The 14,354-nt window shown below is 50.3% G+C and overlaps 4 protein-coding genes across 5 annotated transcripts; 3 read left to right on the top strand and 1 right to left on the bottom strand.

Moving 5' to 3' along the window:
* The first annotated feature begins 963 nt into the window (after window positions 1–963).
* On the top strand, window positions 964–1,803 carry LOC117844824 (uncharacterized). The gene has a single exon (XM_034725622.2). It carries the CDS (start codon window positions 1,144–1,146, stop codon window positions 1,528–1,530), a length of 387 nt encoding a protein of 128 aa, XP_034581513.1. The 5' UTR covers window positions 964–1,143; the 3' UTR covers window positions 1,531–1,803.
* Window positions 1,804–6,470: 4,667 nt separating this feature from the next.
* LOC117840925 (uncharacterized) lies at window positions 6,471–7,349 on the top strand. Its single transcript, XM_034721505.2, has one exon. The coding sequence runs from the start codon at window positions 6,636–6,638 to the stop codon at window positions 7,041–7,043; it is 408 nt and encodes a 135-aa protein (XP_034577396.1). The 5' UTR covers window positions 6,471–6,635; the 3' UTR covers window positions 7,044–7,349.
* Window positions 7,350–9,598: 2,249 nt separating this feature from the next.
* LOC117844257 (uncharacterized) lies at window positions 9,599–11,534 on the top strand. Of its 2 annotated transcripts, XM_072291138.1 has the most exons (4): window positions 9,599–9,852; window positions 10,662–10,738; window positions 10,938–11,098; window positions 11,184–11,534. In XM_072291138.1, the coding sequence occupies exons 3-4, from the start codon at window positions 10,993–10,995 to the stop codon at window positions 11,324–11,326; spliced, it is 249 nt and encodes an 82-aa protein (XP_072147239.1). In that variant the 5' UTR covers window positions 9,599–9,852; window positions 10,662–10,738; window positions 10,938–10,992; the 3' UTR covers window positions 11,327–11,534. The 2 variants fall into 2 exon arrangements, with proteins under 2 accessions (XP_072147239.1, XP_072147236.1); XM_072291135.1 differs by lacking the exon at window positions 10,662–10,738 and having other exon boundaries at window positions 9,606–9,852.
* A 1,571-nt stretch (window positions 11,535–13,105) lies between these two features.
* Window positions 13,106–14,354, bottom strand: LOC117865654 (uncharacterized). The gene has a single exon (XM_034749886.2). It carries the CDS (start codon window positions 14,266–14,268, stop codon window positions 13,786–13,788), a length of 483 nt encoding a protein of 160 aa, XP_034605777.1. The 5' UTR covers window positions 14,269–14,354; the 3' UTR covers window positions 13,106–13,785.

Genomic DNA, 14,354 nt, shown 5'->3' with positions numbered 1-14,354 from the left:
TTGTCACTATGTAAAAAGAAGATTCCCCATCACATCAAACTTACGGTACATGCATGGAGTAATAAATGTAGATAAAATCAAAAACTAATTGCACAATTTTGTTGTACTTTGCTAGACGAATCTTTTGAGCCTAATTAGTCAATGTTTGGACAATAATTCACAAATACAAACGAAATGCTACAGTTGCACATTTATGGCAAAATACCAATTTTGCCACTCCCAAATTGGAAACTAAACAAGGCGAAGTATAGTTGCATTCATTAACGCCGAACTGCGCCAGATGCGTGCGGCCGTGCGTATACATGCGAGAATGCGACGACGCCCGCAGACTGCTGGGTGCAGCCGACGCGTGCATGCGTGCTGTCAGAATTAACACCACCTGCTTGAGTGCTTGCGATCGATCGTTTCAGCTCGGCTAATCCCTGCAGACAGAGACAGGAGACAGGCAGACAAACCCCACACAGCGGCATTAATTACCCCCACCAGTACGTGTCGTACGTACGAGACATGCATGGCAATATCATACTGTATCTACTGCACGTATCATACCATGGCATCTACGCACGACGTTCAGATCTGTACATACACATCAAATAACCAAATAAGCTGTGACTCTGTTCATCTGTTGGAGGCATCATCCCTATAGCGAGATGGCACATGAGTCCACTTGTAAAGCTGACGGGAAATCCAGATCACACCTGCGGGGACGCACTGGTGCTAGTCCTCAGAAATTCTCCACCGGCATGTGACGCGGCGGGGCCCGCCCACGGTCCATGCACACCGTAGGGTTTGACACGCTGCAAGTACTACCGTTTCCATCTGTATCGGCAGTATTTAAACAACCGAAACTCTTAACTAATCCCGTGGAAAATGGGAGAAAGATTCCACCTGTTGCGTCCCTTTCCGATCTTTACATAGCCAGCCGCCTCTGAGCTGTCTCACTCGTCGTCGTAAACCCCCTCTCTATATAAAAACCCTAGCCTGAGACCCGCGCAGGTGTTATATATTCGTTGGTTGTTCTCTAGCTGCTGGCGTTACAAGTTTACAACAACTAGATCGACTCGAGAATAGTAGACAGGAGCTTTAGCTGAGCAAGCGAGAGAGCGAGAAGCATTCTTCAGATCATCAGAGAGATTCGGATCCATGGAGCTGGAGGCTGCCTCGCCGGTGCTGATGAGGAGGGACGGCCGGAAGCTGGTGAGGTGCCCGCGGCTGCAGCTGGACACCAAGACAGTCGCGGTCATCGAGCAGTCCACGGGGGAGAGCATCGCCGACGCCGCGGTTGCGGCGGGTGAGCAGGGCGCCGCGGGCGCGATGCGGGTCAAGATCGTGCTCAGCAAGCAGCAGCTGAAGCAGGTGGCCGCGGCCGTCGCGGGTGGCGGCGTCTGCGGCTTCTCCCTGCCGCCGGCGCTGGAGCAGCTCGTCAGCGTGCTCAAACGGCAGCACGCCAAGAAGCAGGCGGCGGCCGTCGGGAGGCGCCGGGGCCGGTGGTCGCCGGCGCTGCAGAGCATCCCGGAGGAATGCTTTTAGCTAGGCTTGTACGTGTAGTGGGTTCTACTATCTGCGTGTATAGCTTCCTCCTGATCCTCGTCTTATTCTTCCTGGATTGCAACCAGCCTATTTGATTGGGCCAAAATGAGCGCCCAATGGTTGCATCCCAAATTTGAAATGTCACATATTTTAATCTGGCATTTGGATCGATCGATCCAAAAATTTTCCCTCTGTTTTCGAGAGATCGGTGTACATATCTGGATTGAACCAATCAATCAATAAAGGATAATGAACTGGGGAAAAGGAACCAAACAGCGTGTCAAGTCCCTTTCTTCGCCGTCGAGTTGGTGTCCTGCTCCATGTGTGTGTCAGACTGTCAGTGGTCTAGCAGATGCTATTGCTGCTGCAGCTGAATATGAGAAGTAATCGTTGAAGAAAAAAAGAACATGAGAACTGGCCAAATGGGAGCCAGCTCGCCACAAGATTCGTCATAAATAGACAAGTAGTACGACAAGATCTAAACGAGAGGTTTACAGTTGTGATTTGTGCATGATCCAAGGGGAGCAATCGTACACCACCATGGCCTACTGGATGGCCTGTGATAAGTATCATTTGCCAACGTCTAATCAGCTTCAGCGCAGTCGATCGAATGACAGCCAGCGCTGGTCTTGGTTCCTTGCACGGACATCTCCTGACGCTGCTGCCGATCCTGATCGATCGCCCGGGCGATAGGATGTAATTTGTGAGACTCGATCCCTCCCGGAGCAATGGAGCATGGGCGAGACAGGGTTAACTGTGAAGCGCTGCACATGTGCACACGAGTACAGAGGGCCGTGGAAGAAGAGAAACGAAGGACAGACAGATCGTCGGCGGCTTTTCAAGCTTCGCAAAAGCTTTTTGAAGCAAACAGCCTGGTCCTGCTGGGCGTGCGTTCGCCAGCGCTCCGTAGGAGAAAACTTTCCCATTTACTTGGCACCTATAACACCCGGCTGAACTGTTTTCGCAGTACCGTGCCGTGCTGCACAACGAGCTGCACTTTATCCAATTCCTTCGTGCCATGAAGCCGAGCTCGCTGCACCCATGCCGCCACATGGCCTTACACATGCAGTTACACTGAAAATGGCAAGGCCTGGCGTACGAATCGCAACGACACTACTGGCCACCGCGCGTACCTGAAGGCTGAAGTAGGTGATGCCAAAAAACGTGTATCACAAATTCACACCATGATTCCTTCGCCAACTGTACTACGTACGCTCTCGAACTTCAAATAGAAACGCAGTCCTATTTCCTATACATATATAATCAACCGTACCTGAAATATACAAATTAGCAAGCAATCAAACCACCTATCTGACCGCCGCTATTCCACGATCCAGGCAGGCGCGAGCGCAACTGTCACGATCAGACCACCGCCCCGGGCGCGCCAGTTATACCAGGCAGCCGCTCGCACGACCGGCGACCGGTGCCCCGCGCAGACAAAACGACGCGAAAGCGGCGATGAAACCAGCGAAAATCCAGCCCGGCTCCACGGCCGCCCCCGCCCACCAACACGCAAATGGGACACGGCCGTGGCGACGGGGCGGACCCATCCCTCGTTGCGTAGGCAGGCGACCAGCCCCGCGCCACGGGCCACCGATCGAGCCCAAGAACCCCCGCGGTGACAGCGGCCGCCGCGGAAGCGCAACCCGACGAGACGACAGCCGTGTGGGTGACGCGCGCGCATACCACCGCGGTAGCAAGCAGCCGCGGCCCGCGCCGCTGAGGCTCTGCTAGCGCGGGGACACGTTGGGTCGCGCATGTGACCTACCCTACCCGAAAACGACCGTGCGTGCCCTCCGATCGCGAGGGCTCCGTCCGACTCCGAGCTCTCGCGATCAGGAGGGAGGACGAGGGCGCAGACACGCAACGACCTCGGCCGGGGGCGCGGCGCGGACGGCCAGCCAGCTAGCGCCCACGTCTCGTGGCGTAGGGCGGGGGGCGCACGCGTTCGCGGCCGTGCGTCGCCGCACGGGCGGCCCCGATCGCGCCCGATCCGCGCCGCCGGGGCGGGATCCGGCGGCCGGGGCGGGGCGGCGGAACGGTCCGTCCGCCCGTGCACGCGGCCCTGGGGCCCCTGACCAGGAGGCCAGGTCGCTGCCATGTCTGTTAGCACACAAGTTGCGGTCATGTGGTGTCCTGGATGGATGGGCGACGCTGCTACGCGTCCTGCTTATCCGAAATAATTTCGTTTGCCGAACGCCGATTGGGACGGGGGAGTCGGAGTTGGGCGCCATGATTTCGAGCCTTGTTAGCACGTCACGCTAGCATCAGCGTTGCGTCACGGTACTCTCTCATTTTTTATTGTTCGGGTTCCCTCGTTCTTGTTTATTCGGCGCTGGGCCCCATCGGCCCCGGAGTGCATGTGACCTGTCAAAACAATTCGATGTCACGAATATCTAAGAGCTGTGCCGAGCTAGCTAGCCACGTACGCCTCTGTTGTTGTGTAGTACCCCGCATGCCAAAGTTGATCACGAATACACTTGTACTTTACTTGCTGAATAAGGGTAACGATTCGTCAACCTAGACTTCAGCTGCTAAATTTTTCCACCATCGCGTTCTTCACTGCAAAGTAACTTCTTTGCAGCTCCTCTAAGCCTCAGTGGATCTTTTGCGAGAAGCAATGCACGAAACATATCATCTACGTGTCAAACATGAGCGGACCGAATCTGATCGACTGATCGCAGGCTCCCTCCCAAGCAGATCGACAGGTCGATCACCAGCTCTGATCGACTGATAGCAGGCTCACACTACCCGGTGGATCCTCCGTCGGATGAGACGATTCCATACATCACAGCAGTATCAAAGCAGTTGTTAACGCGAATCTGGGATCGCCAGAGGCGTCCTGCTCCTGCAACATAGTAGAACGCTTCCATATAATGTTGACCTAAAAAGAGGCGCCCCACTTCACATGCGTTTTGTCCGTAGTGTGTACACCTCACGTACTTACCTGCATGGATTCCGGCCGCAAGCAAACAAGAGCAGCTGCAGAGCAGCTCGATCAGCTCGTAGTACCAGGCTACCAGCTCGATTTAACTACGGTTCCCGGGGTTGTGCTTGTTGTATAAACTGCACTGCAGGGGACCTTCCTTGAAGCAACCTCAACATGCCCTTAGGCTGCAGCTAGCTGCGAATTATAAAAATTCAAGATCGATCTGGCCAGGGCCCGTGTATTTGCTTCCTAATTTAAGCATCTCTATATTCTTTAGCTAGGTCGCCGAGAGCAATGAGGCTGGCATGTGGGCCACCGCGGCGATGGCGACGCTCTGCGGGGCACGCAATGTACAGCGCGAGGCCTAGCTTTGTTCATGTGAAGAAAGCTAGGCACCAACGAAAGAATATCATACATGCATCATCCTCGGGCATTGTTTATGGGAATATCTCTGTGCCATGGTCTGCATTGCACCCAAAGCAAAACGGTTGCTACTAGCAGCTAGGCAGCTACGATGGAGCTGATCGGTCTCGCATGCAGCATGTTACCCCTTCCTGCAAACATGGCCGCCATGCATTGTACACTGCCACAGAAACCAGATCGGTCGATGACCCCCCGGAGAAGCCAAAGACTGCTTACGTCCGTTGACAAGTTAGTTATAGTTAATCATGAGCAGACGAAACCTAGACAGACACGTCGCCTATGCTGTGCAGGAGAATTCGTTTCACACACCGGCCGGATGATGCAGGGATAACTTGTATGATTATTCATGCCCAATTCCGGCTCGATCTGTGTTGGTGTTGTGGTCATGTTGTGTTGGTGTTGCGGTCTTCTTGTTGCACAGCATTTGGCGTGCCGGAAACCAGGCTGCTTGCGTCGTCACTGCTCAGCCGAATCGGAGGAAGGCTAGCATTGAGGCTTGAACCCGTGTTTGCCTGCATTATTGCGGGGCAAAAATCGGGTCCGCGTTACAAGCTGCAATCATGGAAGGTTGGTTCACCGTCCGCGTTGATCTTTCCGGTGTGTGTGCTAGTTGGGGGTTTAATCATCAGCGCAGCCCTGATCTCGGAGCAATTCCTAATGCCGCCGGTGGTTAACTGACGGTTACAAGGGGCTTGATCTACATTGACGTGCTACTCCGTTGGAGTTTAAAATTTGGGGGGAAATAAAATCAGCGCCGCCTCACACGACCGTCGTCCGTTCGACTGTTCTATTCAGCACACCTAAGCTAGGTGATCATCATGCGATGAGAGTGCTCGATTCATCAATCATCGTCCCGCGTACACGCAAGGATCCGATCCGGAGACCTGAAAGGGACACAAGCAATATCTCTGAATGATCATGATTTTTTCACCAAAAAACTTGCTTGTGTCTAAAAATAGGATCGGATCGAACACAAAACCGGAGATGCGTATATTTGTACGCGTACCTGACGAATTAGAATCTACAGCTTTATTATCCTACAAAAAATGTGTGGAAGTAGCAAATACCGAAATGGCAAGAGGAACATGGATCGTGGATGGGGTGCTGTAGCGCGACTAGCGAACGATCGAGGCCTATGTCAAATACGCCATCTTACCGAATGTACGTAGACTCCACGAGTCATCGGGCGGGGCTTGTGTTAACACGTTACTTGCAAGGGGCCTCTGCAATGATTCCTCCATCTCACTCCGCGACCGCGAGGAGAGGGACAGCCATGTGAGGCCGCCCATATCTTTATTCAACTCCCATCTCAATTAGTCCCTCCCTGTCTCATGATTGTTTTAAAGTCTTAAAAAAGCTACCCCAGACCTTATTACTTTATTAATCACTTGTACCGAAATTTTAATCTCAGAGGAGGGGCCAGAGTTTTTAGACAGGTCACACAGGTGATGGTAAGGTCAGGGAAGACGTAGGTGTGGTCCAGGCCGAGGCCCACATGTCATGGGCGCAGGTAGCGCGTATTTGGAGACAGTTGTGGCTGCGCTCAGCAAACTGCAAGGCGTCGCCAGCTAGTATATAAAGCATGTTGGTATGGGGGGTGTCACATTACTCGGAAGCCCACACATTCACTTTGCCTTCGCTTTAGACCTCTGTGCTGTAACTTGCAAGGGACGTCGAGGAGGAGGGTGTACATAAGCAGGACAGAGCTCGCCCGCCGTCCCACGGAGGACGAGACGAGGCCGCGGCCACGGGGATGGCGTCCAGGTGCTTCTTCCCCAGGGACGCGGCCGCGGACGCCCGGCACCAGTCGAAGGCGGCGGCGGCCGCGCTCGAGCAGCTGAACCACGGCGGCCGCCTCCTGTCCCGGGAGGACGTCGGCGGCGCGGTGCGCGTCAAGATCGTCGTTAGCAAGCGCGAGCTAAAGCAGATGGTCGCGGCGCTCGGCGACGGCGCCGGCGCGGTGACCGCGGCCGCCACCGCCGCGGCGGCAACCAGCGAGCGGCACCGGCAGCGCGCGGCGGGGGCCGGGCCGGGCGCCGAGCAGAGGCTGCAGTCGCTGCGGCGGCGCAGCATGCGGCGGGCGGCCGAGGCGGCGCGCCGGATGCAGGCGAACGGGGAGTGGGAGCCCGGCCTGCAGAGCATCCCCGAGGAGGTCTACTGATGATAACCACCGCTAGTAGATGATGGGTGGCGTCCGCTGATGGCTAGTAATCTCTTGACTAATTATGGGTTTGGGTACGTTTTGATCACCGCTAAGTGCTAGATGTATGTGTACAGCGCTGTTTTGCTCCGGACCCTGCTTATCATGGGCTCCAATGGCTGCTTAATCGTCCTCCGCGAGTTTGTGCATTTTGCCCTGTGATTTTTTTTGGTGTGAACCAAGCAAAGAGGGAGGAAAGAGATGTGTTTTGGACCTTGGGTTGGGTCATCACAATGCAAGTGCTGACGGTTGATGAACTGATCTCAATTTTGGCATCCAACCTGCTGTGAATGATGGATGGTGTGAGCAGGTTGTTCAGGGGGTAGCAAGCTGCCAGGATTGCTTCTGTTTTTTCTCTCGTCTGGCAGTGAGATTTTACTTTGTCGCCATTCCATGCCACTGTGAACCCGTGATGAAACGGTGAACTGTGAAACCGGCATGTGTACATGTACTATTTACTGTGGATAAATAGTTTAGGTGTTCGGTTGTTTTGCCTTTTGGTTGGGCATGGAACATAACCAAAAGTATCAGTGGTTAGGAGCCGAGCAAAAGGTGAACCGGTGCCAAAGATTCCGTCGCACATGGCCAGATGGCTGTCCTATTAAAGAAACCATGGTCTCTCGTTCTTCCTGTTATCCACTAGTTGGCTATAAGCTTGCTGCCATGTCGTGGTTGCTGTTGCCGCTGTACGGGCTACCCTTTTCTCCGCATTATTTTGGATTTCGAATCAAAATAAGGTGAGCAGATACATAAGCCTATGCTGTTTTGAGATTTTACAACGAAGCACACTAGCGTATGCCACTGCTTTCGGTTGTGTGCTGATGTGCAGTTTCTGCTTTATTTCAAGTAGCATACAAACGGTTAAAGCTAGAACTGACAGAAGTTTTTTTTTTGTAGTATCATGAACTTTATTCCGACATTTAGGTAGTTGCGAGTTTAAAGCATCAAGAAAATTGGGATTCACCAGAAATGCCTTTCTGTGTGGAAATAAAGTACACTCCACGACTTACCATCTCTGTAATCCTGTATGCATGGCTTCACCCTACATAAACATAATACGGTCTCGATCGACTAGTCTTGTACTCCGTACAAGCAGTGCAAATTTGGCCAGACCTACGAATTGAAGTTTGGCAAACGCATCCCATCCTGACCCCAACAAATCATTGGGAGCTTCTGACGACATTCAATCATGGTCTAGTAGCCCCTGAACCTCTGAACCTCTAACCTGCTGCCCGCTTTCAATCCGGGACAGTACCATCAGGCCAGACCCTCCTCCATCAATCACCCCGCGAACCACCGTTCTGCTTGCCGGCAGAGCTCGCGGCACAGCATTTATGTCCTGCTATGCTTTCGCCTTTCTGTACCGTGGCATTGACGTCGAAACGCACCATGCAGCAACCGCTCGTGCTCGGTTGCTTCCGTTTCACGCTCGTGGTTTCCCTGGACGCTGATCGATCGATATGACAAGCCGACGATGCGGCGTTGATCGAACTCGCGAGATTTTCAGCACGAGGAGCGGTAGATCATCGTGTCCTTCCTTGAAGCGGAGCAGGACACGTCGCGTCGGTTTCTGCAGAGACACGCGTGTGGGGAAGGGGATCGAAGTATCTGCTTCTGCGTAGTACTAGTACGTTCGTCCCTCGAGAGAGACGAAGGCGATGACCGCAGACTGTGCTCCTGAATCTAGGAACATCTTGGAGTCCGCAAGCGGAGAGCGTACGGGTTGGCGGGTTGCTCGCGTTGACATTGAGATTGAGCCCTTGTTTACTTCCCTCCAAACTCCCAACTTTGACACTATGCAAAAAGAAGATTCCCCATCACATCAAACTTGCGGTACATGCATGGAGTACTAAATGTAGACGAAATCAAAAACTAATTGCACAGTTTTGTTGTACTTTGCGAGACGAATCTTTTAAGCCTAATTAGTCAATATTTGGACAATAATTCACAAATACAAACAAAACGCTACAGTGTCGCATTTATGGCAAAATGCCAATTTGGCACCTCCCAACTTGGGAAGTAAACAAGGGCTGAAACTGCTGCGTCGTTTCCCAAGTTCTCGTTGCAGTTTTGTAGGCTAGGAAGTTTACTATAATCCCGTACGGTTGCTGCAACGAACCTACGTTCTGTAGGCTAGGAAGTTTACACACGGTAGGTCAACACTGAACGGCAATGCTGCTATACTACCCTAGCGGATCACTGCGCATAATCTAGTACTATACTACCCTTTTTCACTAGATAGCGTGGATCAATGGTCGCGTGGTCACATGGTTTGCTCCAAAGTGCAATTCAATACTACAAATCCAATAGCAGTCCTCTTCGGCACAACTGCTGCTTGTGCCGAAGGCAAATTTCGGCAGACAAGGTAAATCGAAAGACACATGTCGAAGCACCGCCGCAGAAAAAAAACAGAGAGGGAATTTTTTTCAAAATTATTAGCAGGATTATAACTGTACATATGGGCTAAAAGTTTTCTTTTGTTCAGAGAAATATGGGCTGCCTTGCAATCAGCCCAAAGAAGCAGCCCACGCCCTAACTCTCTCAACCCAGCCCTCGCTCGTTCGTTTGTCTCTCTCTCCAAGCAAGTCTCCAGCAGCAGTCCAGCTAGTGAACTTCGGCCCCCCAAATCTGGTGGCGGTGATCTGCGGCCCGGCCAGGCGAGGAGCGCAGCCTAGAGAAGCAGGCAGCGGCGGCAGGCAGCACCTCGCGGCAAGGACCTGGTGGAGGCGGAGAGGGCATACGGCCCCCGCGGCGGCGCGGAGGCAAGTCGGTTAGTGACTGCGGCTTGCTCTAGTTTTTGAATTCCTATTGATTTGGAGCTAGCTTTGGTAGCTAAATTTGGAGATTTCTAGATAGGAAATTAGACACCGTGGATCACGGGTGCAGTCCTAAAAAAAATTGGGAGTTCAATTGAACCCCATGCACAGCTGAATTCGTACGTGTGAGCCTTAGGTGTTTGTTGAAATGCATCAGGTGAGATGATGCACCCATGTACCGTGTATATCTGCATGCAGCATTACTGAGGAAGTTTTATCTGTGAGATCCGAGGCAGGTCATTGAGCATCGAAATTAAGACAACCGGTAGAATGCCCTTGCGTTGCCGAGGTGAAAACTAATTCTGTTGTTTGCTTTTGAAACTCAGAAGAGTTTTGTCTTTCATGTCACTCAATCCATCTCTACATGTTTGATATGGAAACCTGTAGAGTTTTGATTTAAGCCACTGTATATTCGGGTTCTACTCATTACCCATCTCTACCTGTTTAATTATAGTTTGACTGCTCAAGAGAATGACCAGAGACAAAAATAGTTACAACCACACTTCGTTCCTGAAGAACATAAGCTCTTGAAGCACTTGTTTTTTGTTGTTCATGAGAAAACAGAAGATGAGAGACTTTGTTGAGCCTATCCATAGTTTTGCAATATTTATCCTTAGCGAGTAATGTGTGGCGATGCATAGTTTTTGCGGCATGGATGAGTAATCTGCCAGTCTGTAGTTGTTGAATCTTGACTAGAGAAGTTTAAAACTTTGCTTAGTATGCATGATATACTTGTGTTAATGTGTGCCATACTCCCATACAGATGTCAAACATAGGGCGCACTTGGATCCTTCGCTTGGCACTGTAGTGCCTTGCTGAGCGAGGATGCACAGCGACCATGTGAGTTTGGTTTCCTGGCTTGGATGTCTCGGTGTCTGTGTGAGGAAGTCTCTCGTTACTTGCACCAGCGAGGCGAGGGACCTCCGGAACCAAGCGCACCCATAATATTAACTTCAAGCACCTGGTTTTGACTGTATGCATCTGGTTATATGTCTGCATGTTATATGACTGTATGCATCTGGTTTTGTTGAAATTACAGTTTCCTGGGAGGTTTCACATGGCCTGATCATTACTTGGCATTAAGTTGTTCTTCAATGACGCGTTTCATGGATTTACGGGCTTTCATCCTGCGCACACGTGTCTTAAAGCTTTATAGACAGGCACTGCGAATTACTCAACGAGCTCCTGAACATGCCCGAGGTTAGGCTCCTTGCTTTTTTACTCTGCTGTGTGTGCTGCTATATTTTAAGGCACAACTAATTATTCATGAATTTGGTTTGTCTAGATGAGTTGAGGAAGACCACAAGGGCCGAGTTCGAGAAATATCGCCATTGTGATGATAATCAAAAGATCAGGTTTTTGATTAGTGAAGGGAAGCAGAGACTAAAAGGTCTCGATGAACTACTTGACATGACAGGGAACGGCTAATATGGTTGCATCTTGGAGTTTGCTACTGTATTCAGCCCCCTCCAAAATTCATGAAGTCTAAATTGTTTGCTACTGATCACTTTAATAAGGAACAACACTATGTCTGATGAGCTTTTGGGCCATTTCTGTAAGAAAATTGTTACGGGAATGCAAAACATGGTTGTATTGAATGTGGATAGTTAATTGATGATCCACACTTCTTCACAAATCTTTCTTGTCTTCAAATATATGGGTGTTTCCATACTGAGAAATACTGTGATCACTTTACTTGCGAACCATGCTCAGAAACATATATCCTTTAGAACTTCTATATTCTTTTGTTCTTTCACCAGTTTCTAGTGAAAATGAAGGTTGTTTTTTTTCTTGCTTCTACCAAATTCAATTTGATACCCTATCGCTCATTCATATTAAATGAGGAAACAAAAGTGATTTGCAATTTTTTTCTCTCTCGCTTACTTGCTCTCTGCTGTACAAATATTTTTCTTCTAATTTAATTTTACTTGGGTCCTGTGATTCTGTGATCCCATAAGGCAATTACAGGTACTTTACACAGAGCCAGCAGCCAGCAGCCAGCAGCCAGCAGGCCGGCATTCAGGGACTGTGTGTCTGGCAGCATTAGCGACAGGCAAACGTAGATCTGAAAGAACAGCGTAACGTAGATCTGAAAGAACAGCGTTCAGCCGTTCACCGTTCAAAAGTTGGTAGATCGTCAGACATGTCAGCTGATACTTGATCACCAAAAGTGCTACAAAAACGCAGACGGATGTGCTAGACTTGATTTGGAGCAGCGTCAGGGCAATATGTGGTCCTGAGCTTTAGTTTGCTTTGTACTCCCTTCATCCCAAATTACTAAATTTTGAGTTTGTACTAAGTCAAATTTGTCTAACTTTAAAATAAGCTTATAAAAAAGTATAACAGCACATACCAAATAAATTCACTATCAAATATATTCCATGACTTTGTTTCAAAAAAAAATTCCATGGCGGATCTAATGAAACCAATTTGGTATCTTAGACGTTATTATATATTTCCTATAAATTTAGTCGAAGTTAGACAAATTTGACTTAGCGCAAACCAAAGTGAATAGTATTTTTGGATTTTTGGACGGAGAGAGTAAGTTAGTAGTATAGCCTACTAGCTGCAAGGTGCAAGCAAACTGACTGACTAGACTGAAATTTATAACTTGACAGTGTTGAGCAATGGAACACTCTGAAACAACAAAACATGGAGCCAGATAAAGGATCTGCAAAATCAACTGATTCTGAGAAACTTTGAGCATCAAACTCTGGTAGTAAAGTTAGTATACTACTCTGAAAATATTAGCTTGGCGCAGAACAGGAACGAAGCTTTAAACTTGGATAGTAACACTAGTCAGGGACTTAATAACCATGTAAGTCATCAGAAGTTTGAAACTGACATTCTCAGTGTCTCTACCCAGCTATCACAGTATTACACATGTCAGAATCTCTGAAAGCTGCTTCTGTTTCTTATCCACATCAAGCTGCAGAAAATTCACCTCAAAAAGTGCATGTTCTAGTTGCCGGTATTCCATTAGCCATTGAAAGATCAAAGATCAAAGGCAGAACAGCTAAAATAATACTTTTGACACCAGGTTTTACTCTTCATCAAGATGGCCAAATGCAGAGAAATGTTACAGGGAAATTCTAAAACCTGCAAAACCCTGGAGATTTCAAGAAGAAATTAAAATGGAACCGGATTATACATTACTTGTTTAAGATCAGTGAAAAGGTTTTTAGGTATCTGATAGGAATGGACAAGTCCCGTAAACAGATTCAGTTCAAACTAGTAAATGACACTTAAAGAACATCAGTTATCAAAGAACTGGATCAAATCAGGTCTACCGATTCTGTAGACCAGCACTAAAAGAACCTTGAAGTTGCACCACAATAGGAACCAATCTTTCAATAGAAGTACGAAACTCTGACAGTATCAAAGATTCACTAAACCAATCCTACACATACCACATCAAGATGCTGAATCTTTGAAAGCCATCTCTGTTTTTCGTGACCACATCAAAAGTTGCAGTAATTCACAGTTACAGGCATTCCTTCTGCCAATGACAGATAAAAAGGACAGAATATGCAATCCCACAACGAAAATGATACATTGGGATGGTCAATTGTTCAGCTCGTTCATCGGGAAGACTAACTCTGTCTAAATGTGATGATCTGTTACAAGAACAAGAACTTAAACCCTCAAAACCTACTGATTTCGAGCAAGAATTCGAGGATTGAGTCGATGTACATGCAATCCCGTCAGAATCCTTCACAAAATCAAGTAGCCCCCCAAGAATTTGTCAAGAATCGCTCACCAGAAGTACGAAACCGACGAGATTTCATCAAGAAGGCTTCTTGGTCGATGATCAGAACCCAACCAAGAACTCGTCAAGAACCAAGAACTGACCCGCCAGGCGCCGAAGAAGACGCGCCGCCCCCACCTCAAGGATCCCAGCCGGTCTTGGGCGCCGGCGGCGAGGACGCGGGCGACCGCGGCGGCGCAGCCCAGACGTTGCAGACGGGGCAGCGCGGCGAGATGGCGAGCCACCGGTCCACGCAGTCCTGGTGGAAGACGCGGTTGCAGCCGGGTAGCACGCGCACGGCGCGGCCGGGCTCCATGGCGTCGAGGCAGATCGGGCAGAGCGCCTCCCCCTCGTCCTCCTCCTCCTTCCCCTCCCCGCCGTCCGTGGACTCCAGCACGGCGACCCCGCCGAGACACATGAGCTCCGCCTCCGAGAGCCCGTTCTTGCCGCCGTACTCCTCCTCTTCCTCCTCGGACGCCGCCTGAGGCGTGGGAGGCGGGGTCCGGGGCGGGCGGCCCCGCGCGACGGCGTCGAAGAGGTAGCAGAGCCAGACGCCGAGCACCCCGAGCATGCCGATGGCGAGCGACGCCACGGCCAGGGACACCGCCCACACCTGCGCCATCTTTCTCGCTCGCTTTCTCCCCCTTGATCGCTCGCTTGTTCTCCCCGTCGGTTGGTGCCTTTGGTAGAGCGCGCTAGACCGTTGTG

Source organism: Setaria viridis, chromosome 1 (assembly GCF_005286985.2).
Source record: "Setaria viridis chromosome 1, Setaria_viridis_v4.0, whole genome shotgun sequence".
NCBI classification, from domain to species: Eukaryota; Viridiplantae; Streptophyta; class Magnoliopsida; order Poales; family Poaceae; genus Setaria; species Setaria viridis.
Note: the sequence above shows the minus strand (reverse complement) of the source record. Positions and strands in the feature narration are given on the sequence as shown.

Coding starts and splice junctions, on each gene's coding strand:
- LOC117844824 (XM_034725622.2), top strand. CDS start 1,144: ATGGAGCTGGAGGCTGCCTCGCCGGTGCTGATGAGGAGGGACGGCCGG.
- LOC117840925 (XM_034721505.2), top strand. CDS start 6,636: ATGGCGTCCAGGTGCTTCTTCCCCAGGGACGCGGCCGCGGACGCCCGG.
- LOC117844257 (XM_072291138.1), top strand. CDS start 10,993: ATGACGCGTTTCATGGATTTACGGGCTTTCATCCTGCGCACACGTGTC. Junction 11,099..11,183: donor AGCTCCTGAACATGCCCGAG/GTTAGGCTCCTT, acceptor TGGTTTGTCTAG/ATGAGTTGAGGAAGACCACA.
- LOC117865654 (XM_034749886.2), bottom strand. CDS start 14,268: ATGGCGCAGGTGTGGGCGGTGTCCCTGGCCGTGGCGTCGCTCGCCATC.